The sequence below is a fragment of the Panthera onca genome, chromosome E1, assembly GCF_046562875.1.
Source record: "Panthera onca isolate mPanOnc1 chromosome E1, mPanOnc1 haplotype 2, whole genome shotgun sequence".
NCBI classification, from domain to species: domain Eukaryota; kingdom Metazoa; phylum Chordata; class Mammalia; order Carnivora; family Felidae; genus Panthera; species Panthera onca.
The window spans coordinates 3,616,832-3,644,131 of record NC_138352.1 but is presented as its reverse complement, the minus strand read 5'-3'; the positions used below and the strand labels follow the sequence as shown (position 1 = coordinate 3,644,131).

General features: G+C 39.8%; 1 protein-coding gene across 9 annotated transcripts in view; it reads right to left on the bottom strand.

Moving 5' to 3' along the window:
- CEP112 (centrosomal protein 112) overlaps positions 1-27,300 on the bottom strand; it is a 415,035-nt gene that overhangs the window by 316,197 nt on the left and 71,538 nt on the right. For all 9 annotated transcript variants that reach the window (XR_009614112.3, XR_009614106.3, XR_009614109.3 and 6 more), the window contains 4 exons: positions 16,894-16,980; positions 14,153-14,252; positions 10,635-10,753; positions 4,204-4,347 (listed from right to left, as the gene is read on the bottom strand). Coding sequence is in view for 2 of the 9 variants with exons in the window: in XM_060645622.3 (XP_060501605.1) it covers positions 4,204-4,347; positions 10,635-10,753; positions 14,153-14,252; positions 16,894-16,980 (450 nt within the window). In the remaining 7 variants the exon portion in view is untranslated. The remainder of the gene's footprint in view (positions 1-4,203; positions 4,348-10,634; positions 10,754-14,152; positions 14,253-16,893; positions 16,981-27,300) is intronic.

Here is a 27,300-nt window from a genome sequence, read left to right as displayed (position 1 = left end):
GACTTCTCGTGTGTGTCTCAGTGCTGATATGAATCAAGCCTTGTATTTTACCACTGTCACTTCCCCAAGCATCTAAGCATTTTGCCATGGTTTTCAGATTTATGAGTTCTAATGTATTGTCTTAAAAATTCAGTGTTTACATGTTTTAATTACAAATCTCACATAAGAAAATCCCCGCCAATACCAAAGAACATAAGTCTAATAATCTATACAAGTGTCTGCTTACAAAAAATGGCATGGAAACAAATCAACAAAAAGAAAGAAAGAAAGAAAGAAAGAAAGAAAGAAAGAAAGAAAGAAAGAAGCCCAAAAGAACAACAAAACAGAGGAACTAATTCTCAGTGACAGTCCTGTCTTTCATCTTTAGCCATGCCTTGAACTCTAGCCTATTTAATTATTAAATCAGGAGCTGCTTAGCAAGATTTGTCTAGTTTTGATGATTCTTAAATCCAACCCTGCTGACAGACTCTGTCCATTTTACTCTATATTTACTGTTACCTACTGACAAGGGCTGAATGCTAATTTTTAACTTCAATTTTCATTAAAAATAGAATGAAGTTTCGCTGACCATGACCACCTGGCTCGAAAGCATCATTTTCCTTTACATCCCAAGTGCATGAAGATTAAAAATTCCACTGTGAAAGACACTGCTTTTATATTAATTAATGAAATATAACTACGCAGTCAACATTGTAGGCAATCAGTATGTTTCACAGCTTGCAACTTTAGAATTGCTTAATATGTTTAACTCATGTTTGCAAAAATTTAGGATTTTGAGATGACAAAAATGTATCTTCAGATACAAATTTGATTGTTGTTCATGACTTTAAATACATCATCATGCTGATTATCCAGAAAATAAGTTCTTTTTTAAAAAAATGTTTGTTTATTTTTGAGACAGAGAAAAATAGAGCATGAGCAGGAGAGGGGCAGAGACAGAGGGAGACACAGAATCTGAAGCAGGCTCCGTCCGGGCTCTGAGCTGTCGGCACAGAACCTGACCCGGGCTCAAACCCATGAACTGTGAGATCATGACCCGAGCTGAAGTCGGACGCTTTAACCAACTGAGCCACCGGGCACCCCAGAAAATAAATTCTTCATATTTTTTTTACCCCCAAAACCGTGATCCACGTCCAGCCAGCCTTCCGCATTGCGCTGAACAGCATCATCATTTGCTGGCTGATACTCATGCCCAAGCCAGCCCCTCTCTTACCTGGGCTACAATAATAGCTTCCTAATCAGTCTCCCTGCTCCCATCCTTGGCCCCTCACACTTTTTTCTCTGCACAGGACCAGAGAGACACATTTAAAATATCAGTCAGATGGAATCACTTCCAAGTGCTCAACCCATTAAAAATTCAATACATATATACTAAAAGTTCACTGAATTGTACACTTCAAGATAATTTTGTAAAATATAAATTATACCTCAGTAAAGCTATTTAGAAAAAAAAAAAAGAATCCATCACAATGGTCTACACAGCTTTCTCTGATTTGACCCCTAACTTGTTTCCTACCACCCCCCCCCCCCCTTCTGCTCCCAGTGCTTTGGTCTGCACTGCCCCCTTGCTGTCCTCTGAACTTGCCCAACACATCCCAGTGTTAGGATCTTTGCACTGGCTGTTCCTTCTGCCTGAAATGCTGTTCCCAGATTATCACATGGCTCCGTCCCACACTTCCTGAGGTCTCTGTGTAAATGCCCCACCTTCAGAACGGCTTTCCATTACCTCCTTACCTATGGTAGCACCCTCCTCCACACTCTCCCCTCACACCAGTGTTGCTCAACCTTTTTTTCCTTCTAATTATTGCCCCCTTAATTAAGACTCTTTATGTATTTTTCTTTTAATTGTTCCCTACCATAAAATTTTAATACCTCAGACCTCCTCTTTATAAACTGTACCCACTGGAGGGTCACAAGCCACTACAATATCTGAAATTTCTTTTATCCCAACAACCAATTCCCACCATCTTGAGGACAAATCAGCCCTATTTATGGGGGAAGATGCATGTCTTCCATTGACTTCTTTTTCATCAGAGCACTGACCACCACTGGACGTTTATAGTCATTGATGGGCTGTCAACGCCCACAAAACTGTGAGCAAAGATGTTCTGGTCACCACTATGGCTCCAGGACCCAGTATAATGCCTGCCATGTTTTTATAAGGGACTAAATATGTCTCTTGGACTTATTATGCTTTAAATAGGGAGGAGAGGGTGAGCCTCAGCAGAAAGGGCACCAGAAACCGTCGTTGTTGAGTTGTAGGGGTTCCTTATCTGTTCTGGTCTAATGTGGTCTAACAGGGCTTGAGATTCTCTCACTCTCTCTCTGCCCCTCCCTCACTCTTGCTCACTCACTCTCAAAATAAATACAAAGTCCCCCCCCCCCAAAAAAAAAGAAAAAAAGAAAAAAAATCCCTTTAGAAAATAACTCATGTCTTCCGTTAATATCCCCCCCACGCTCCATGAAGTGGGTGGAAGAGGGACAGGAAGATCTGGTTGGTTTGGGTTGTTAATTTTACCATCAAAAAAGTTTCATTATGGGACATTTCAAACATATACAAAAGTAAAAGGGATAGTATAATAAATCCACTTGTGTCCATCACTCAGAGTCAACATCTAGCTGCTTAAACAAACTTTCTAGGAATCCAAGGTACTGAAGCACCACCTGACCCTCCTATTCCAGCAGGGACTGATGCTGACAAGCCCTGCACATCTAGAAGACCCATGGTGTCACCCAGTTTGCTTGTACATTTCTTCAGTGCTGACTGAGGGTTCTGCTTTCTTGAACTGGCTAGGTCAGTTTCACCTACAACCTCCCAACTCCAAAAACTGTATTACTGTCAAATGCTCTTTGTCCTTCTGGGTTTATGCCTTTTTCTTTATCCCTTTACTATCATTTTTGTGGGCAGGGATAGAGGCCAACATGATCTTCAACCTGCCATCTTCAAACAAATGTTGATTAACTTCTTGACTTAATTATTTTCTCATTTATATGTCTCTCTTATTATTCTTACATGTTACATTTTCAAAGATAACATTAAAAAATTAACTGTTGAGTACTTATTACATAACTTATGTATATTAATTTATTTAAAATTTCCAACAATATGTATTACACTGTACTACTGTTATCCTTTCCAGCAGATGAGGAAAATTAACACTGGAAAAATTGACAAGGCACTCAAGCTAGTAAGAAGCTGGGATTTGAACCCAAGACCCTAACGCCTAAGTTCCAAGTCTCTATGGATCCTGCTTCTCATTTCTTTAGCCCTGTGAGACAGGCCCTAGAGCTGGTCTAGGGGTCTCCACGATATGACTGAATAACTGACTCATGTTCAAGCACCAACCACACCTTTAAATTCAAGGAAGTACAGGGTCAAGGCCAGGGTGGCCCGGGTGGGCCGTCAGTGGGAAATGAGAACGGGGTTCAGCCTGACAAAAGACCCCATTCAGTGGGGTCACATCACATATTAGGAACAAGACCGATGAGGTACACTTGCTTCAGATGCGAGGAGCCCTGTTCACGTACCCATTAGCCTACCTGTTTCAGGCTTACGTATTTGAGGAAGTCAGCTAAGCTTCTCAAAGGCCGAAGAACTCACTCTCTCAGACCCATCTTCTGCAACCACGTGCTCCCTGAGGAGGCTGCTGAGGGGAATCCTTCATCTTTCCTGAGAGAAAGTTACTGGTCTCTCTGCTGTGAACTATGGTGACCTTCTTCGGCATCCTTTCAGGAAGGGAACTTTTGGGGATTACCACATGACATCTCTGTCTGGTCCCTCAGTCAAGTTGAAATGAAACAAACAAACAAACCAGAAAGAGAAAGAAAGAAAGAAAGAAAGAAAGAAAGAAAGAAAGAAAGAAAGAAAGAAAGAGAGAGAAAGATAGACTCTAGACTGAAAGTCTAGACTGAAATCTCTAGACTGAAAGTCAGTGAAAAAACAAGAAAAAAAGATTTGTCAAGGCTTCTGGGAGGTGGAAAAAAAAAAAAAGCACCACTGAACAATCCAGAGTAAAATCCCACAGCAAACTTCAACAGACTGTCCATTGTTGCATATAATTTTGTACCAAGTAAGAAGGTAAAATGTTGTTTTAAATTCTGTAACACATTTATTTATGCACGGCACATGTCGGGGAAGCGTGGAGTCATGGAGATTAACAGGATACTTACTAAAAATGGCAAGAAAAGGGAAAAAAGCCTCACCGTGGACTGTGTCTGTGCCATGTATTCACCCTCCATTTTATTCAGACGTACATTTGTGTCCTCGAGCAACTCTTGAATATTTTCCGTGTGCCGCTTTTGAAGATCAAACTTCTCCTTTTCCATTTCTGCCACGGCATTGTGGAGCTACACAGTGAATTCAAGAATTGACTCTTTCACCATTATTATAGAACAGATTAGTTTGCAACTCAAAAAAAAATGTTTGCCTCTATTTCTTTCTTTATTTATTTGGTGACCTAACAACAAAAGATGTAAAACTCACAAATAAATATTCACAGTAAAGATATTGTATAGAGTGTGACTAAGAAATAATTTTTCTCTTGACGTTCCTGAAGTGAAAATTTTAATGAGCAAATGAATATGAAAGGGAATTCTCCACCTCAGGTAGAAAGGGTAAATAAATCACACAGATAGCACAACGCCTCAGGTACACAACACTAGTGTTTGCCTGAAATCAGAAAACAGAAAAGTTTATAATATTGTTATCGATTAGGAACATCATCCGTCAGGATTTTCAGTTCATTTGCACAAAATTTTGCATAAGAGTAAGGTTAACAATGCCTTCTCCTTCACCCTCACCCCCAACAAGAAACTATTTTTACCCATTCCGTAGTCTATACAAAAGTAGAGGTAAAGATAGCATTTATAAATCAAATAGGGAAAGAGTTCCCTAAGGAGAACTATATACTACGTGTCCTCAAGTATACAGGTTTGATAAAGACTAGGTACCCACCGTTTACACAGATGAAGCTCCAAAATATCTATGTAACTAAGGTAAAGAAAACAAGGTTGGGCGGATAGCTTCTAAACCGAGTTGCGAGCCTGGGCTCCCAGCCTGGGCGCGGTTCCTTCACGTATCTTAATGGGAGGGAGATTCTGAATCTAACTCCTGTCCCTGCATCCAACCCCAGGCTCACGCAATAGATGGGGCGGGAGAAGTCCAGAATAGATTAAAGGACAGATTGGATTTCCCATTCACGAATAGGAGACACAAGGATGTAACACGGACACAGAGATTCTTAAGATACTGAACTAATAGGGAAAACCCGGAGACAGGGTGGAAATTCAAGGCAGAATGCGGGCAATAATTGTTTTCTAATTCCAAGAAGTTTTCTAATTTCTAGCTGAACAGGAAAAGTGACGATGGCTCAGTAACAGCCACACAAAAGAAGACCCTGGGGTTCCACCAATTCAACATATGCAGTGTGGGCTACTTTTGAGTGGTCCCCCAAATCCCTGGGAGGTTGTTATTTGTACTTTTTGCCAAAGTATATGCTTTAAACTGGCGTTAGGTCTGGTATTCAAAAGTCAGTCACTTAGCTGGCATGTGAATGTGGCAAAGCCCACAGCACCTCGGTTTCAGTGCTGTCGACTGATGTGCGTAGTAACTCTAATAAGTGATCTAAAAGGGTCACTTAGGATTTTGTGGTTTTATTCCTATTGTAGTGGTTTCTTTCTCTTTTTTTAATGTTTATTTATTTTTGAGAGAGAGAGAGAGAGACACAAAGCATGAGCAGAGCAGAGGATGGGTCAGAGAGAGAGGGAGACACAGAATCCGAAGCAGGTTCCAGGCTCCGAGCTGTCAGCAGCACAGAGCCCGATGCGGGGCTTGAACTCACAAACCGGGAGATCACGACCTGAGCCGAAGTCTGACGCTTAACCAACTGAGCCACCCGGGGGGCCCTGTTGTAGTGGTTTCTTTATGTTTATGGTCTCCCGGGGCGCCCAGGACATCTGCCTACTTAGTGTTAAAAATCCACAGCATCTAGTACATGGTTGAAGCTAGAGGAGGATCTGTACGTCAGTCTGAGTCATCTCATCCGGGGAATTTACAGTTGAGCCTGCAAGGGGAAACATGACACTGGCAGGAACAAGTATGCTCCAACTTGGCTGATACGTTTGAGGATCAAACAGGTGCATCTAGCCCAATTATCTGACTGGAAATGACTAATACTCAAGTATTCATCTAGAAATTCTATCGGTATCTACCAAGTCCCAGGCACAACAGATCACAGCGAGCTTTCCCAAACCTAGCAATGAATTAGCATCTAGGTAATTTGGTCTGGGAGGCTTTAGAGGGAAAACACGCCCCTCGGGGATAAACTGTTTGAGCAGCAAATACTACTTGTCATGCTCTAAAGGACAGACCTGGCTAGGGGTTCTTAAGAACCCATCAAGATGCCACCAGAGCCCTGTGATCATCAGGGGATCCACACATTCTTTAGCCAGGGTTTTGACAGTGGGTACAGGGGATGCAAAAGGTTTTCCCAGGGTCTTACATATCGATCTTTAGCCTGGACATTTGGCCATGTAGTTGCCTCATGACAGAAAGGACCCAGAGAAACTAGGAATCTGCGTAAATAGGTGGAGAAGTATTGTAAAAGCCCACAGGTTAATGGGCGCAGCCACTCCGGAAAACAGTCAGGCAGTTCCTTGAAATGTTAAACACAGAATTACCATATGACCCAGAAATCCCACTCCTCAGTATATATCCGTGAAGTAACAGAAAATAGATATATTGGTCTCCGCCCCCAGTTCCGGGCATAGAGCTAAAACCCTCGTCATGTCCGAAGTGATAAGAGCCCTAAGAGCATCTTTTCTTCTAATATTTGGTCTTTGACCTTGGCTCCTGGGCTAGAGCTCCTAAATCCCTTAGAACTTCCCAGGTGAGGGACGCCTGGGTGGCTCAGTCGGTTAAGCATCTGACTTCTGCTCAGGTCACGATCTCATAGTTCATGGGTTTGAGCCCTGAGTCAGGTTCTGTGCTGATGGCTCAGAGCCTGGAACCTGCTTTGGATTCTGTGTCTCCCTCTCTCTTTGCCTCTCCCCTGCTTTCTCTCTCTCTCTCTCTCTGTCAAAAATAAATGAACATTAAAAAAAATGTTTTTAAGAATTTCCTAAGTGAGGGGTGCCCGGGTGACTTGGTCGGCTGAGTGTCTGACTTTAGCTCAGGTCATGCATGACCTCACGGTTCATGGGTTTGAGTTCCACGTCAGGCTCTCTGCTGACAGTTCAGGGCCTGGAGTCTGCTTTGGATTCTGCGTCTCCCTCTCTCTCTGCCCCTTCCCCACTCACACTCTGTCTCTCTCTCTCTCTCTCTCTCTCTCTCTCTCAGAAACAAAAAACATTTAAAAAAAAATTTTTTTTTAAGAATTTCGTAGGTGAAACGAGTGTGTTTTGTTTCAGCGAGATGACTCTTGATGGGCTCTTCAGGATGGAGGTCATCCTGGAAGATCAAGCCATGATGAGAAACTTGTAACTTTCAGCCCCACACCCCATTCCCTGAGAAGGGGAGAGGGGCTGAAGATTAAGTTTACAATTGCTCCTGCCTGTGTAATAAGGCTTCCCTGAAAATCCCAAAAGTTTGGGGTTGGGAGAGATTCAAGGTTGGTGAACATGTACAAGTACTCAGAGAATGGTGTGCCAGGGGAGGACGTGGAAACTCTGGGCCCCTTCCCACATACCTACCCCTGTGAATCTTTTCATCTGGCTATTCATCAATATCTCCTATTATATCCTTTATCATAAAATGGTAAATGTAAGTAATGTTTCCCTAAGTTCTGTGAGCCATTCTCACAAATCATAGAAGCCAAGGAGCAGTTCGTGTTACTCCTATTTATAGGCATTTGGTTAGAAGTACAGGTAACAACCTGGAACTTTTAGTTGACATCTGAAGTGGGGGAAGTCTTGTGGGATTTAGCCCTTATGTTGTAGGATCTGACACTAACTAACTCTAGGCAAATAGTGTCAAAATTTAATGGAATTATAGGACACCAGTTGGTGTCCAAGAAAACTGCTTGATGTTTAGAAAACCCACACATCTGGAGTCAGAAGTATTATGAGTGTATGAGTGAAAGAAAACACAGGCAGTGTCTTCCCCCAGACAATAGCCAAGAGAGATGAAAACATATGTCCACACAAAAACTTATACACAAATTTTCATAGCAGCATTATTCGTGATATCCAAAAAATGGAATCAATTCAAATGCTTATCAACTGATGAATGGATAATCAAAATGTGGTACGTCCATTCAATGGATTATTCAGCCATAATACTGACTAAACTCTTGATTCATGCCACAACATGGTGAAACTAAAAAACGTACGGTAAATGAGAGAAGGCAGTCACAAACCACCACATAGTATGTGCTTCTATAGGCAGAATTCCAGAGACAGAGAGTGGATTAGTGTTTCCAAGGGGCCGGAGGGAGGGGAAATGGGAAGTGACTGCTAATGGGTTTCTTTCTGGGGTGACAGAAATTAAATGGTGATGATGGTCACACAATCTTGTGAATATAATGAAAACCACTGAACTGTACACTTTAAAAGGGTAAATTTTATGGTGTGTGAATCATAAGTCCATGTTTTTAAAGGCGCACAGGTTAGAAACAGCACGTTAGAATCAGATAACTGGGAAAGTTCCGTGAAGCTAGTCCAGAAATACAAGAAACAGCGTAGGGTTGTGACAGAAGGTGAAGCTTGAAAGATCCAGAGTCTCAGTCATGAAGAGTCCTGTAAATTTCCTACCAGGAAATAACTGGTGTGATTTAAACATGGTGTGTGGGGGGCGGGGACCAGTGTGTTAGAAAGACCATCGGTGTGGTGTATTGTGGGGGGTGGACTGAAGAGGTGCAGAGAGTCCGGTTACAGCAAATCTAGGAAGAGGTGATAGTTTCTGGAACTAGGGAAGGACCAAGGGTGAATAACAAAACAAGTAACAAAACAACAGAACTGGACAAGTGATTGGATGTGGAGGTGAGGCAGAAAGAAGAGCCTAAGCATCTGGGCAAACAGCAATGCCACGGGGAACAGGGAATTAGGGAAAACCCCTAGGAGGAGATGTTTTAGCAACAAAGGAAGAAGATGGGGTTTGGGAAGAACGATGGGATTTCGATCAAGGAGACATCTTAAATAGGAAGTTGTATAATGGACTTGGAGTGAGACATGTGCAACGGAGATCTCTAATGGGATATTAGGGAGTACGCACACATGCACGAGTGTGCACACACACCCCCCACACACACACGCATGCGTGCACACACCACACGCAATGTGCATACACCACGCACGTGCACACGCATGTACACACATGCACGTGCACAAACTTGCACCACCTGTCCATATAGGTACTTCATAATTTTTTAATGAATGCTTGCATAAATCATGAGGTACACCTATCATCGCCTTATTAATTTTTGGTACCTATCTTACTTGCACCACGTTTTCCCATCTGCCCAGATTTACATGCAATTGTACTTCATAAAAAAGGCCATCCATCACGTTCGCAGTGGATTTCACATCCGCTGATTACCATGTAGCTGTAAGAAAGATTTGCTAATCCAGACAAAGGAACAAAATGTACCCTTGTACATGGTAGAACGCAGAAGGCTTTTTCTCTTCTAACACCCGGCAATTTAAACTGAAAAGTAAGGAACGAGGGAATTCAGACAAAGGGAGGAAGGACACCTGTTCTGTATGCAATGTACCTGCAACAAACACAAAAATATGCCAAACTTATGGAAAAAAGACAAAACCAAATGTGAGAATGAGAAAAAACACAGAAATTGGCAAAATAAAACTAGAAAAGAGTGGATTCTCCCCATCGTAATACATCTGCAGTGCACTTCCCAGACTCGGCCTAAAGCTACCATTGCCAGGACAGATTTCAGACCAACGGCGTCTGCCTGGAAAGGCACTGATAACTTTCAGTAAAACGTTTTGAACCCTGACTATTATTGAGAGAATATGAGTTAACAGTATGAGTTATCTTTATGATGGAATACCTCAAAAGAAGTAACCTAATTTATTGTAAGCACATATTGTAATCTGAACTAATGGTCAAGGGCTCCTAAGTCAAAGTACTATATGACTATGTGAGATTCGTTCATAACAAGTATTTTTATTACATTGCTCTTGGCACTACTAAATTATGTGAGAATATTTCCTTAATTAAATTAAATGCTCCTCCAAGAAAAACCCATCCGCTACTAATTTCGTTTACATCAAAAATAAGTTTATACTATAAATATTGTATTATCCGAAATTTCAGAAAAGAAATGATCCAATGGCCAAAATCCAAAATTAAAAAGGTATAATTTCCAAAAATTATCCTGCGGTTTTTTCCCTACTAATTTTCCTTAAAACCTATAAGCTATGACAAAAATTTCAGAACATGAAATTCAAGAATTAGTCAAAAGTAAGTTTTCTAAGTGAAACCTACTTTATAAATCATTATACTTCTAGAATATACCAAAACATGAACAGTAGCTATTTCTAGACCGTTGGGCCTGAATTTTAAGTCATTTTCTTTTTTCATACTTTTCTGTATATTCTGTGAATATATTTTTATAATTAAATATATTACTTTCAAGCGTATACCTTTGTGTTTTCCATTACCATCTTATGTAGCTTACCTTTTTTTCCCAGTCATTATTCAGAGATTCGGTACTCTGTTCACATATCTTTTTTAGCTCTGTAATCTGGTTTTCTTTGGTCTCTCTGATAACTTGACAGTCACGTATAAGGATCTGAACTGTCAAAAATGATGAAAACATAGTTAGACCAATTCTAGCTACCTCATCAGAGTCTGATGACAAAAAATAAGGTTTGCCAGTTGATAGAGAATTCCATTTTTCTGCAAGTCTTCTCAATTGTCTTTTCTGAAGGATCTCTTCTTCTTTGCTCGCTTTCTCTCCATTTCTATCACCACAGAATTGGTTGAATCCATTACTACTCACTCCCGAGACAATTTTAACAGTGTGCTGGCCTCTATATCATTTCCTTCCAATGGGTCCTCCGTGGCTTTGAAGAGACCTTTCTACAGTGCAAATGCAGCACTGTTACTCTCAGACATGAAATCTTTCTACAACTTCCCTCACCTAAAACATACAAACCAAAAATCTCTAATATGGAAAACAGCTCCTCATGATCTATTTCCTGCCATATTTCTCAGCACTTCCATATTTTTAAACTTGTATTGTAAACACACCAACCTACCCACAGCTTCCCGAGGCCATGTTCTTTCATCTATTCTCTGCCTAACTGTGATCATTTATTACCCAGAATGCCCATCTCTTTCTTACTGAAAAACCCCTACTTATCCTTAGTCGTAATTTGAGTATCACCTTCTACTCTTTTTTTAATGTTTAATTATTTTGTGAAAGAGAGAGAGAGAGTGTGTGTATGAGCAAGTGGGGGAGGAGCAGAGAGAGAGGGAGAGAGAGACTCTCAAGCAGGCTCTGCACTGTCAGCCCAGAGCCTGACACCGGGCTCGATCCCACGACCTATGAGATCAAGAGTTGGACGCTTACCCAACTGAGCCACCCAAGTGCCCCTCGAGTATCACCCTCTTTATGAACCATTCACCAACCAGATTCCTCCCCTTGCTGGGGCAGAAAGAAACTCCTCTTTATTCCCAGGGAACCTCATCCATTTCTCCAATAAATCACTTATTACTTTATATGTTATAATGGTTTACTTGCCTATCTCCTAAGGAGAAAGATATTTCAACTTTTTATCTACAGGCCAAAACACTGCCACATAGGCAAGTACTCAAAAAGATGTGTCCTGAATAAATAGATGAAAAAACTCATCATTTCAATATACTGTCGCTTCTAGATACATTAAAATTGTTGCCAAGGTTTGTGTCACTGAAACAAAATAGGCTTTCAATGATATAAAACATTTCCCTTATAAATCATCTAAATTTCTATCTTCTTATTAAAAATGCTTTATGGGGCACCTGGGTGGCTCAGTCGGTTAAGCATCCGACTTCAGCTCAGGCCATGATCTCACGGTTTGTGAGTTCGAGCCCCGCGTCGGGCTCTGTGCTGACAGCTCAGAGCTTGGAGCCTGCTTTGATTTTGTGTCTCCCTCTCGCTCTGTCCTCCCCACTCACACTCTGTCTCTCTCTCTCTCAAAAATAAACATTAAAAAAATTTTTAATGACTTATACTGTTGCTGCTTTAAGTGAAAATTTGTTTAATACACTCGTGTCTTCTGGAGGGTAAAATAAATTCACTTGTGTTTTTACTTGAATGTACTACTTTCCTAGCTTACCGAACATGTTCTTCTTCACTTTAAGATAGCAAAATGTTCATAAACATTTACAGAGAAACTTATTTCACACATAGATCTCAGCCATGCAACACAAAAGGGGAAAAAGAAAAGACTCCAGGTTAGCCTAATATTAGTCTTCAGCATCGACAGCATTTTACTTCACAATTCCAAAATTAAAACTAAGATCTGTTTGCAGTTCAAAAAGCCTTAGGAAATATTATTTTGAAATCTCAGGCATGTTTAAATTGCCTGGTTTGAATCGGCATAAGAAACGAAAGCCTAGAAAAAAATTTTAACTATTTTTGTAGCCACTGATATTTGGCGAAAGAACCTGAACAAATGTCTAATTGCCTTCACCGACATTTAAGTCTGGAAATAAACCTAAAAATATCTGCTTCGTCAGTTAACTTATATACACAATCGCCACCCTCAATTTCAAGGGCATTATCCTCTCAGATACACTCCGGTTTGGCGGTTTGGGAGAGAGCAAGTTCTATATGGAAACTGGAAACAGAAACCTGTCGCATCGATTCTATCTCACCGTTCACCAAATCCTCCGAATCCTTCAAAATGTCTTCTTCAGTTCCACTGTCACTGCCTCCCACTGCCCGACCATCATTCCAGTATTCTCGTGCCAAGTTGCAGACGCGTGGAAGCAGAACATCCTCGAGTCGGAAGGGGCTTTATACATTACTGATTCCAACCTCACCATTTTATAGAGTCAGCCACAGCCGAGAAACGTCGGGATGTCATAGAGCAGACATCGAACAGCAGGGCTGGGATCAGAGCCCATGTTTCTGATAAGTAGAATAATTCGCTTGCTCACCCGCTCGCTTGCTCTCTCCACGCCACCTCTATTATAACAGGCTAGAAACCAGCCTCATCTTGTTTGTCACACTCACCATTACCAGGCTACTCCTCCTAAACATGAGGTTCTAAAGCTCACCTCTCAAAAATCTTCTCTGACTCCGCAGCACCTACAGGATAAGCTTGGAACTTCTAAATCTGAAATTCAAAGCCATGCTTAAGGTCCCCTGTCTTGTCCTTTTCAATCCTTCTCCTGATGTACAGGACATCTGCTCCAGCTCAAGGGCTCTCCAAAGCCCTTCGCACACCGGACAGCACAGCATCCTTGCCCCGGTACCTGGAACCCTTCCCTCCAGCTAACCAAATCTCACAAAACCATTATTAAGGTTCCTTTGCCTACAACAGATTTTTAAAACTCTCTCTGACTGCCTGTTGCAGTTCAATGTTTTAACCTATAGTCATAGTCAATTTAACACTTGATTACATGCTTTCTTTTCCTTCGTAATGAAAGCGTAAATGGGGAATACCTTTTAAATGTTTGTTCTGTCAATCACAACACCAGCCTATTGCACAAGGCTTAAAGTAGATACTTAATGTAATGAATTTTATTAGGCCAAGAGGAATAATTTCCCTAGACTTCCGTGGGAAAGCCAGTAAGCTCTAATCTATGACTGACCCATGGCCGCTCCAGTCCAATAAGGAGAGAGAGTTAGGAAGTAGGAAGAGTAGTGACAGATTCATCCAACTGCTTAATCAAACCAACCACCACTGCCACCATCACACACAAACACACACACACCACATACCCATACGCACACATACATACACACACCACACACACACATATAAACATATCACAGACACACACACACATACATACGCGCGCGCACGCACACACACACACACACACACACACACACACACACACACAGTTTTGACTCAGTCATATGGAAGGCCATATAAACATCCCCATCTCATATTAAAGGTCAGAACTAAAATTTTACTTTATACAACCATTAAAATAAAATGGAAATGCTTTCAAAAAGTTCATGTAACAATACATCACCTTTCTTTTCAAGTTTTCTAACAGTCTCCTCCATTTCATTTTGTTTCTTTTTGTATAAAATTTTCAATTCTTCTATTTCATTATTCTTTCTTTCTAAAATCTGCAAATAAATTTAAAATGTTTTAGTAAACTATTTTTATATAGAGAACACGTAACTTTTAAAACAAGCACAATATTTTTTGTTAAGTCTCACTTAATCCCATAAATGGGTTTCCAAAAAAAAGATGTAAAAACTATCTTCTAGGGCACTGAGAAAATATAAAATATACTAAAATAATTGATTACTGAAAGAAATATGTCATCAGCTTTCAATTTTCATGTATCAATTTTCAAGGAGAACATAAACAATAACTTGATTCTCTAAAATATAATTCAGAGATTAAAGTGTGTCATAAAGAAGCATAGAGAAGCCGTCAGAAACTTGGCTGGCACAGCACAATCCACCCTTCCCCCACCCCCCCTCCACTGCACTGGGACAGGACACTTTCAGATGAGCAGACCCCTGGATCCTCCCTCTGGTGTCCTTTCATTTTCATGCACAATAACAAAAATCCCCAGACACATGGGAAGATGACCTGTAATAGGCTTCTTTTAGATCTAGCTTTGCTATTATGAATCAAAAAAAGTCAGTTCAAAATAAGTCAAAAATTACATGAATATTTTACATCATTAATTGTATTGTGTCAGAAGTTTTAAATGAATCATTTATTAGGGTTGAATCATGATTTTATACTCCTAAATACATCTACACACACACACACACACACACACACACACACACACACACGAGAAATAACCAAAATGCAGTAGTTAGCAAGTAGAACAAAAAATGTGCTAACAAAGGGGAAAAAAGAAAAACAAACTGAGGCAAGAGTATGAATATCCACTTTTCGTACGGTTGGAGTATATTTCCTGTACACTCAAATTCAGCTTAAAAAATATGGGCAGGGAAGGTTGTTCACCAACGTCTAACCAGCCTTTTCTTAGTGCTTTTATTACCAGCATTTCCACCTCTAAGAATGATTGGTAAATAGAAAAGAAGCTAGTTTGATCCTAAAGTCCACAAAAAAGCAAAAAAGGAAAAGAATGTACACAAACAGATAAAACACTCTAATTTTATTCCTCCCTGATTCCTGACACTTAGAAAATGCCATTCAAGCAACAAACTGAGGAATATACTTTCCAAACCTGGCGTAAGGTCAAGGATTTTATTTATATTTTACCTGGCATTTCAAACTAGTTGCAATGCTTTCTTTTTTCATGCAGAATTTATTTTAAAGGAGAAATTCCCAGAAAGAATTTTATTATTAAATGTTTTTCTTAGAACTGATCTTTGTAACGGACATACCAAGAAGCCTAGTTCAAACTCTATTACTGTGATTTTTCCAAATATATTTTTATATTTATTTATCTTATACATCAATAGATTCCATTTCATTCGGATAGATATTATGTTCTATTAAAATTACATTACCAAATCTCTAACATATTTGTGATAGCTGTTTTTATCTAACCAACTTCAGCTAAAGTAAAATTCTACTAAGAGCAGAAAGTAATACTGGCCTTTAAAATGTGAATGGGAAAGAAGAAAGAAGAAGGAAAAGGATTCAATATTTTTTCTCTTTCTAATTTTCAATCAGTGGTTTCCTTCTTGTCGCTTTGCAAGAAAATGAGCCAAATAGGCACCTGACTAAATATGAATATATTTTCAGCTTTTAAGAAAGCTTGGATATGTGATGTGCGGCTTCAACTCTCTGCCACCATCTCTGTCACTCAGTTTTGTGAGGCAGAATCAGGCTTAGTGGTGCAACAGTAAATGCCAAGTTTCAATGTGGATTAGTCTTTATGCATTGAAATATACATGTATATATCACTCAGTTTTTGAAATCAATACTAAAATATGCTAACCACTCAAATGCCATGTAGGATAACCATAAATTGATTATTGTTGCTGTGCCCATTAAGAATAAAAATAAGTTTTCTTTAAAAATACAAATGGAAACACAGAAAGGCATAAATCCCAATGAGCTACTGGAAAAAAGAAGCGTACGTTCAGTGCTACCAACACAATGCATGCAGTCTATTACAAACATAACTAAATCCAAAAGTTCCTTTTTTTTTAAATTTTGTTTTTATTTTTTTTAAATATTTATTTATTTCTGAGACAGAGGGAGACAGAGCATGAGCAGGGGAGGGGCAGAGAGAGAGAGAGGGAGACACAGAATCCGAAGCAGGCTCCAGGTTCTGAGCTGTCAGCAGAGAGCCCGACGCGGGGCTCGAACTCACAGACTGCGAGACCATGACCTGAGCCGAAGTCGGACGCTCAACCGACTGAGCCACCCAGGCGCCCCCAAAAGTTCCTTTTTAAATTAAAAAGCAAATTTTAATTTCCAGAAAACCAGAAAGAATATCAGACTAAAACGAACACTAGTGTGTACAGTTGCTGTCTTACTTCAGCTTTTACGAAAGGTAATGCTAGAATGCAGATTAAGGACTCTAAGAAGGCCAACCTTCAAACAACACAGGAAGAACTAAAGGTAGTGGCAACTATAAGGATTTACATAAACACATTTGTTTAGAAAGTGAAGAATAGAGATCCGACTTTGGCCAAAATACTAAGTTAGCAAATTCTATTTATAACACAGACTATTTAATCAGTGGACGATGGGAGGGATGGTCACAAGACCTAGAATATTCTGAGTATTCAACGTTAATGAAAGAATAAACGGTAGAGAGCCTACCTTCTGAACATCGGCATCATGTTTCTGCTGCAGTTTCAGCTTCTCCTCATGGCATTTGGCTTCTATCATTTTTGTTTTTATGTCCAACTTCAAGAAAAAAATTTCAAAGGTGTTATTTCCCTTTGGCAAAAGTCCCCCCACTCAATGAAAATAACTCCTGATGTGAAAGTGTCCTTCTCCACATTTTCCTTCTAGCCACCGGTCTAGCAAATCACATCACTTTACCAACATGTTGGTTACATTCTTTGATTACTTCCAAGCTAAGTAAGTGCTTCAGGTAAATTTCACTTGATAGACAAAATTGAGAGTACTAAATACAGATTTACCAGTTATCCCCACCCCACTCCACCCCTCAAAAAAAGTCATCTGAAATTTGTCTAAAGCCAGTGGTTTAGCCTTTGCTTACTGTTTTTAATGTGGTCTCGAATCAACCTTTTTACTTTTTGTCTTTTCTCATAGCTACATGTTCATTAAAACTACTCTTATTTACCTCCATACTTGAATGTGACAATTTGAGAGTGGATGTCCACAATTTGTGCATATCACTGATATGCCCTTAAAAGATTCTCCAGTTCTGTCTCCTGGAATCATAGACCCCGACTACCTCAAGGAAGTCACTTTTAAGCATTCATTAACAACTCCTTTTATCCTCCTAAAACCAACAGACACTGTACCAGCGCTCTGAGCAAAACCAGCCAAAATGTGACCAAATTGTTGATAATAATGGGTGCATCTCAGAATTAAAAAAATAATAGTGACATGCTTTAAGACAAATAACATAAAACTGATTATCTCAAAATGTGAAAGTATTTGAACACCGGATTCCTCACCATTTGCAAGAGTGTATACATCGGAGTCTAACAGACCTCATTTCTACTTTGGATTTTAATGCCACTATATTAACTATTGTGACTTTGGGAAAGTCACCCTTTGAGATTCTATTTCCTTTCCTGCTAGTCAAACTCGCCTCAATGAGTTGTGAAGCTTATTTTCAGTAATATCTTTTTTTTAACTTTTTTTTAAACATTTATTCATTTTTGAGAAACAGAGAGAGACAGAGCATGAGCGGGGGAGGGGCAGAGAGAGAGGGACGCGCAGAATCCGAAGCAGGCTCCAGGCTGTGCGCTGTCAGCACAGAGCCCGACACGGGGCTTGAACTCACGAGCTGTGAGATCATGACCTGAGCCGAAGTCAGATGCTTAGCCGACTAAGCTACCAAGGTGCCCCTATTTTCAGTAATATCATTTAAGTAACTAGACTCAGGACACAAAGTAGGTACTCAAAAAAATTAGTCTACAACCTTCAGGAAAATTTTCTGTTATAATATTAGAAATATACTGTCAAAATAATCTCTTAGAAATTTTTGAAATATACTTTATATTTTTCAATTCCTGTTTCAAAAAAGTAATGAGTCTGGGGTGCCTGGGTGGCTCCGTAGTTTAAGCATCCAACTTTTAATCTCAGCTCAAGTCATGATCGCACAGTTCATGGGATCAAGTCCCATATCAGGCTCTGGCCTGACAGTGAGGAGCCTGCTTGGGATTCCCTCTCTCCCACTCTCTCTACCCCTCCCCTGCTCGCTCACTCTCTCTCAAAATAAATAACTGCTCTCTTGCTCTCTCTCTCTGTCTCTCTCAAAATAAATAAACATTAAAAAAAAAAAAGTAATAACCCCTAAGGTCAGGAACATGACAGGGATGTCCCCTCTCACCACTGTTGTTCAACGTAGTGTTGGAAGTTCTAGTCTCAGCAATCAGACAACAAAAAAGAAAGAAAAGGCATTCAAATCACAAGGGAGAAGTCAAACTTTCACTCTTCCCACATGACATGATACTCTACTTGGAAAACCCAAAAGACTCCACCAAAAAACCACTAGAATTACTACATGAATTCAGCAAAGTCACAGAATATAAAATTAATGTACAGAAATCTGTGGCATTTCTATACACCAATAATGAAGCAGCAGAAAGAGAAATCAAGGAATCTATCCCATTTACAATTGCACTGAAAACCATAAAATACCTAGGAATTAACTTTTTTTTTTTTCGAGAGAGAGAGATTGACAGAGCGTGAGCAGGGGAGAGGCAAAGAGAGACAGGGAGACAAAGAATCCCAAGTAGGCTCCAAGCTCTGAGCTGCCAGCACAGAGCCTGACATGGGGCTCGAACTCACAAATCGTGAGATCATGACCTGGGCCAAAGTCGGATGCTCAACCAACTGAGCCACCCAGGCGCCCCAAACCTAGGAATAAATTTAACCAATGAGGTAAAAGATCTACAACCTGAAAACAATAGAAAGTTTATGAAAAAAAAGTGAACAAGACACAAAGAAATTGAAAAATTTCCCATGCTCCTGGATTAGAAGAGCAAATATTGTTAAAATGTCAACACTACCCAACGCAATCCACATATTCAATGCAATCCCTATCAAAATAACACCAGCATTCTTCACAGAGCTAGAACAAACAATCCTAAAATTTGTACGGAATAAGAAAAGACTCCAAATAGCCAAAGTAATGTTGAAAAAGAAAACCAAAGCTGGAGGCATCACAATTCTGGACTTCAAGCTGTATTGCAAAGCTGTAATCATCAAGACAATATGCTACTGGCACAAAAACACACTCAGATCAATGGAACAGAATAGAGGACCCAGAAATGGACCCACAAACGTATGGCCAACTAATCTTTGACAAAGCAGGAAAGAGTATCCAATGCAAAAAAAGACGGTCTCTTCAGCAAATGGTGCTGGGAAAACTGGACAGCGACATGCAGAAAAATGAACGTGGACCACTTTCTTACACCAGACACAAAAATAAACTCAAAATGCATGAAAGATCTAAACGTAAGACAGGAAGCCATCAAAATCCTAGAGGAGAAAACAGGCAAAAACCTCTTTGACCTTGGCCACAGCAACTTCTTACTAGACATGTCTTCAGATACAAGGGAAACAAAAGCAAAAAGGAATTATTGGGACCTCATCAAGATAAAAAGCTTCTGCACAGCGAAGGAAACAATCAACAAAACTAAAAGGCAACTGATGGAATGGGAGAAGATATTTGCAAATGACACATCAGACGATGGGTTAGTATCCGAAAATCTATAAAGAACTTATTAAGCTCAACACCCAAAAAACAAATAATCCACTGAAGAAGTGGGCAAAAGACTTGAACAGACAATTTTCTAAAGAAGACATCCAGATGGCTAACAGACACATGAAGAGATGCTCAACATCACTCATCATCAGGGAAATACAAATCAAAACACCTGTCAGAATGGCTAAAATTAGCAACTCAGGAAGCCACAGATGTTGGCGAGGATGCAGAGAAAAGAGGAACCCTTTTTGCACTGCTGGTGGGAAACTGGAGCAGCCACTCTGGAAAACAGTCTGGAGGTTCCTCAAAAAGGTAAAAATAGGGGCGCCTGGGTGGCGCAGTCGGTTAAGCGTCCGACTTCAGCCAGGTCACGATCTCGCGGTCCGTGAGTTCGAGCCCCGCGTCAGGCTCTGGGCTGATGGCTCGGAGCCTGGAGCCTGTTTCCGATTCTGTGTCTCCCTCTCTCTCTGCCCCTCCCCCGTTCATGCTCTGTCTCTCTCTGTCCCAAATATTAAAAAAAATTAAAAAAAATTAAAAAAAAAAAAAAAAAAGTAAAAATAGAACTAGCTTACGACCCAGCAATTGCACTACTAGGTATTTATCCAAAGGATATAGGTGTGCAGATTCGAAGGGGCACATGCACCCCAAGGTTTATAGCAGTTTATAGCAATGTTTATAGCAGTGCTATCGACAATAACCAAAGTATGGAAAGAGCCCAAATGTCCATCAATGGTTGAATGGATAAAGAAGATGTGGTATGTATGCGCACACACACACACAATGGAATATTACTCAGCAATCAAAAAGAATGAAATCTTGCCATTTGCAACAACATGGATAGAACTAGAGTGTATTATGCTAAGCGCAATAAGTCAGACAGAGAAAGACAAATGTATGATTTTACTCATAGGTGGGATTTAAGATACAAAACAGATGAACATAAGGGAAGGGAAGCAAAAAATAATATAAAAACAGACAGACAAACCATAAGAGACTCTTAAATACAGAGAACAAACTGAGGGTTGCTGGTGGGGTGTTGGGTGGGGGGATGGGCATTAAGGAGCACACTGATGAGCACCGGGTGTTACATGTAAGTGATGAATCATCAAATTCCATTCCTGAAGTCATTATCACACTATATGTTAACTAACTTGGATTTAAATAAAATTTTAAAAAATTGTTTTTAAATAATGAATCTGAACTTAAGATAAACATGCATGATCAAATCAACATAGTCAAATGAAACTTAAAAGTTTTACAACAAAAGTTAACACAGACTCGTGATTTTTTAAACACTCAGTAGTGGGGAGGGAAGCAGTCATCCATTTACTATACAAAAGAAAGAAATTCTGAATGTTTCCATTCTCTTGCCTCTAACTCCCATCATACTTCTTCCTCATTTTAGCAGAAAGGGGATTGGGTGATCCAAGTTCACGTGGAGACCCTCAACAGAAGCATTTTAGGAGTCTATTAAAAAGTAAACTCAAAAAGCAATATAAGCAAGCTGGGTGGATACAGGAGACACAGTTCACTGCCATATCTTTCTATAGCGCCTTCAAGAGAATTTATTACACCGTAGGCTTGTGAGTGAAAGCCCTAAACGCCATGGAACTGTGTTGCATGTTTCAACCCACCTTCTCCATCTGTTCCACCTCAATCCTGTGACCCGATTAAGAATAAACACCTGACATATGTTTAAGCAATGCATTAGTTAGAGAATAGCGGTGATATTTCTCTCAAGAATCTGAAGTAGGACAGCAAGTTAGCGACTTTGAGGAACAATTTCTAGAGGGGCAACAACCAAGAGAAAGCAGATAAATCCAGTGTACAGAAGAGAGCAAAGCAAATGCACCACGACTGCAAAGACTAGAAACCACACGGCATCTGAAACATGAAGCAAGCAAACTCAGGCCCTAATAGTCTCCATGAGACTAGGCATACTTGAATTTGAAAGTCTCTGTACCCCTTTTTATTTTAGACAAGCTTGATGGATCTCTGTTCTTGCAACCATAGAGATGTGTCACTATTTGATTTTTCTGCTATAACTTTTTACTTTGGTATAATATTAAACTTAAAGAAAATTTGCAATAATAGTACAAGGAGCTCCCATATGCCCTCTACCCAGATTCACAAGCTGTTTATATTTGGCCCGATGTGCTGTATCAATTTTTTGTATCTATATCTACTTACAGATGTACATAAAACTATTTTCAGAAGCATCTGTGAGAAAGCTAGAGATGCCGTGCTTCTTTATCCCTAAAAAACTCAGTGTATATTTCCTTAAAACAAAGATGCTGTCTTTTAACATCACAGCCCTTATCGAAATCAGGAAATGTAATGTAACACAATAAGATTACTTAATGCACAATCTATAGTCAAGCTTTATTGATTATCACAATAATGCCCTTTATAGCTATTTTTTTAGTCCAACATCCAATTCAGGAGCACGCACTGCCCTTAGTTATCATATCAACTGTATCTCCTTTAGTTTGGAATAGTCTTTCTTTGTGTTTCTTGACCTTGACATTTTTGAAGAGTATAGCCAGTTACTGAAAGTCCCTCAGTTTGGATTTGTCTGATGCTTCCAGATGACTAGACTTATTAGATTTTCACGGGATTAACACTAACGTGATGTTATATCCTTTTTCATTCCATCTTATTAGGAAAAGGTTGGTTTGTCCCCATATTGCCAATGTAGCATTTGATAACTTGGTTAAGAGAGTGAACACCAGGAGAACTATAGACAAATTTCCCTGATGAACATGGATGCAAAAATCCTTAACAAGATATTAGCCAACCAGATCCAACATTACATTAAAAAAATTATTCACCACGACCAAGTGGGATTTATACCTGGGATGCAGGGCTGGTTCAATGTCCGTAAAACAATCAATGTAATTCATCACATTAATAAAAGAAAGGACAAGAACCACATGATCCTCTCAATAGATGCAGAGAAAGCATTTGACAAAATACAGCATCCTTTCTTGAAAACCCTCAACAAAGTAGGGAGAGAAGGATCATACCTCAAGATCATAAAAGTCATATACGAAAGACCCAACGCTAATATCGTCCTCACTGGGGAAAAACTGAGAGCTCTCCCGCTAAGGTCAGGAACAAGACAGGGATGTCCACTCTCGCCACTGTTATTCAACATAGTATTGGAAGTCTTAGCCTCAGCAGTCAGACAACAAAAAGAAATAAAAGGCATCCAAATCGGCGAGGAGGAGGTCAAACTTTCACTCTTCCCAGATGACATGATACTCTATATGGAAACCCCAAAAGATTCCACCAAAAAACTGCTAGAACTGATTCATGAATTCAGCAAAGTTGCAGGATACAAAAAAATGCGTAGAAATCGGTTGTATTCCTATACACCAATGATGAAGCAACAGAAAGAGAAATCAAGGAATCAATCCCATTTACAACTGCACCAAAAACCATAAAGTACCTAGGATTAAATCTAACCAAAGAGGGGAAAAGCTACACACTAAAAACTATAGAAAGCTTATGAAAGAAATTGAAGAAAACACAAAAAATGGAAAAATATTCCATGCTCCTGGATTAGAAGAGCAAATATTGTTAAAATGTCAATACTACCCAAAGCAATCCACGTATTCAATGCAATCCCTATCAAAATAACACCAGCATTCTTCACAGAGCTAGAACAAACAATCCTAAAATTTGTATGGAACCAGAAAAGACCCCAAATAGCCAAAGCAATCTTGAAAAAGAAAACCAAAGCTGGAGGCATCACAATTCTGGACTTCAAGCTGTATTGCAAAGCTGTAATCATCAAGACAATATGCTACTGGCACAAAAACACACTCAGATCAATGGAACAGAATAGAGGACCCAGAAATGGACCCACAAACGTATGGCCAACTAATCTTTGACAAAGCAGGAAAGAGTATCCAATGCAAAAAAAGACGGTCTCTTCAGCAAATGGTGCTGGGAAAACTGGACAGCGACATGCAGAAAAATGAACGTGGACCACTTTCTTACACCAGACACAAAAATAAACTCAAAATGCATGAAAGATCTAAACGTAAGACAGGAAGCCATCAAAATCCTAGAGGAGAAAGCAGGCAAAAACCTCTTTGACCTTGGCCGCAGCAACTTCTTACTCAACACGTCTCTGGAGGCAAGGGAAACAAAAGCAAAAATGAACTACTGGGACCTCATCAAAATAAAAACCTTCTGCACAGCGAAGGAAACAATCAGCAAAACTAAAAGGCAACCGACAGAATGGAAGAAGATACTTACAAATGACATATCAGATAAAGGGTTAGTATCCAAAATCTATAAAGAACTTATCAAACTCAACACCCAAAAAACAAATAATCCAGTGAAGAAATGGGCACAGACATGAATAGACACTTCTCCAAAGAAGACAGCCAGATGGCCAACTGACACATGAAAAAATGCTCAACATCACTCATCATCAGGGAAATACAAATCAAAACCACCATGAGATACCACCTTACACCTGTCAGAATGGCTAACGTTAACAACTCAGGCAACAACAGATGTTGGCAAGGATGCGGGGAAAGAGGATCTCTTTTGCACTGCTGGTGCGAATGCAAACTGGTGCAGCCACTCTGGAGAACAGTATGGAGGTTCCTCAAAAAATTAAAAATAGAACTACCCCACGACCCAGCAATTGCACTACTAGGTCTTCATCCAAGGGATACAGGTGTGCTGTTTTGAAAGGGAACATGCACCCCCATGTTTATAGCAGCGCTATCTACAATAGCCAAAGTACGGAAGGAGCCCAAATGTCCATCGATGGATAAATGGGCAAAGAAGATGCGGTGTGTATATACAATGGAGTATTACTCGGTGATCAAAAAGAATGAAATCTTGCCATCTGCAACTACGTGGATGGAACTAGAGGGTATTATGCTAAGCGAAATTAGTCAGAGAGACAAATATCATAGGACTTCATTCATATGGGGACTTTAACACACAGAACAGATGAACATAAGGGAAGGGAAGCAAAAATAATATAAAAACAGGGAGGGGGACAAAACACAAGAGACTCTTAAATATGGAGAACAAACAGAAGGTTATTGGAGGGCGTGTGGGAGGGGGGATGGGCTAAATGGACAAGCGGCATTAAGGAATCTGCCCCTGAAGTCACTGTTGCACTAGATGCTAACTATTTGGATGTAAATTAAAAAAAATAAAATTAAAAAAAAAAAAAAAGAGTGAACACCAAGTTATTATAAGGGTGGTATTAAAAAGAAAGTTTCCCTACTACCATTCTAAAATAATAATAATAATAATGATAAAAGAGTATCTGAGAAACAATAAAGGAGTTTCTCTTTTCTGGAAACTCTTATCTTGATACCACAGAATAGCTCTATATTTCTGCCTCTAGGGCATGCGTGATTCATGATAAATTATCATGATTAGACTACAGAAACAATCTTTCTAGCACCATATATAAACACAATACAGGATACAAATATAGATACACAGATTTATAGAGATGTATATAGATAGACATATAAATATAGATATAGAGATGTACGTACATATGTGTGCATCTATATACACATACCTATATGCATATGAAAAAGCAGTCAACAGGCTTACACAAAGACTGACACTGAAAGACAGGATATAACACTACTAATTTGTTTGACCTCCCAGTAAGTCTGACTCCTAACAACATTTAAGTTTTCTTTCACTGGGCTCAGTAATCACACTACTGATTTCAAACTTAAGAACCATGGAGCTCTACTTCAGGCTCTAATGGAGTAACTAGCACCAAACTCACCTCCCACTGTTACCAACCACAGAACGGGATAAAATAGATGAGGTACCCATTCCTGGTATTAGAAAACAGGAAATGCAGGGCGGCGCCTGGGAGGGCTCAGTCAGTTAAGCCAAGAACTCTTGATTTCGGCTCAGGTCATGATCTCAGGGTTGTGAGATCGAGCATCACATCAGGCACCGCACCGGGCATGAAGCTTCCTTAAGATTCTCTGTCTCCCCTCTCCTTCTTCCCCTCATCCTCTCCCTCTCTCCGTCTCTCTCTCTCTCTCTCTCTCTCTCTCTCTCTCTCTCTCTTCCTCACAAAAAACGAAAAAGACAAAAGAAAGAAAATAGTGCAATACTGTCATCCTCATAAGCCGAGCCCCACTACCATTCTGGCTCTCTGCATGGGCACAACTGGAGTCCTAAGCAGAGCCCCAAAGCTCTACTTGACCAGAAAGGCAAAGGTCAGAGTTCAGGACAGTTGAAGAAGCTGGAATCCTAAGTAGAGGGCACTAAGGAAGTGAGAACTGCCAACAGGGGCCCCTGCCAGTCCTTGACCGTGGGCTGGGATGTGAGTGTGCATGAGCCACACTGGGTGCAGGCACTAGGTAAATAACAATGCATGGCTGCTATAATTAGGAAATATAATGGATACCACAGATTAAACAGTGCTGTGAGATACTGAAGGCCCAGCCCAAACAAATTGCGGAGACACCTTCCTAACAACTTGGAAATACCTGGGCATCCAGCTGAAACACCACAAAGGCCACACCTTAGGCTTTAACCTGCCCAATAAAACCTAAAAGCAAACCTTTATAAGATCCTCAGAAGAGACAGTGTTTGTAGATTAGAGCCCACCATATTGGAGGAGTTTGAGAAATATCTTTGGCTTTCCATATATTTGCCTTAATAGAATGCAAAACCAAGTTTACACAAGGTAGAGGTAATTGCCCAATAACTGAACAGTCCACTAGAACAACAACAACAAAAATCACTATTCTATGGAGGAAGACAACAGAATCTAGAGGTCTCTAAAATGTATCATCCACAATGTCCTTCATGCAGAAATTAATAAACATGAAAAAAAGAAAGGTGTCTATAGGCAAGAACAAATACATGAAAGGAGTTAATAAGGCCCAAGATGAACCTACTTAGCATACATGACTTTAAAGCAGTTAATATAAATACTTGAAAGAAGCAGGGGAAAATATATTCAAAAAATTAAAGAAAAATTTATTTTAATGAGAGAAGAGATAAGGAATCTCAGCAGCAAAGTGGAATTGTAAGAAGGAAATAAGCAGAAATTCCAGGATGCAAAATTATAATAACTGAAAGGGGGGGGGGGGGAGAATCCCTTGATAAGCTTAACAGTACATTTGAAATGGCAGAAGAAAGTGTCTGTAAATTTAATGACACATCAATAGAAATTATCTAACCCAATGACCTGAGAGAAAAAAAGATTGAAGAATTAATGAAAAAATAAACAAAACTTAAAGAACCTGTGGGACAAAAATCAAAGAGTCTAAATACACCTAAAGAGGGCAATTAGA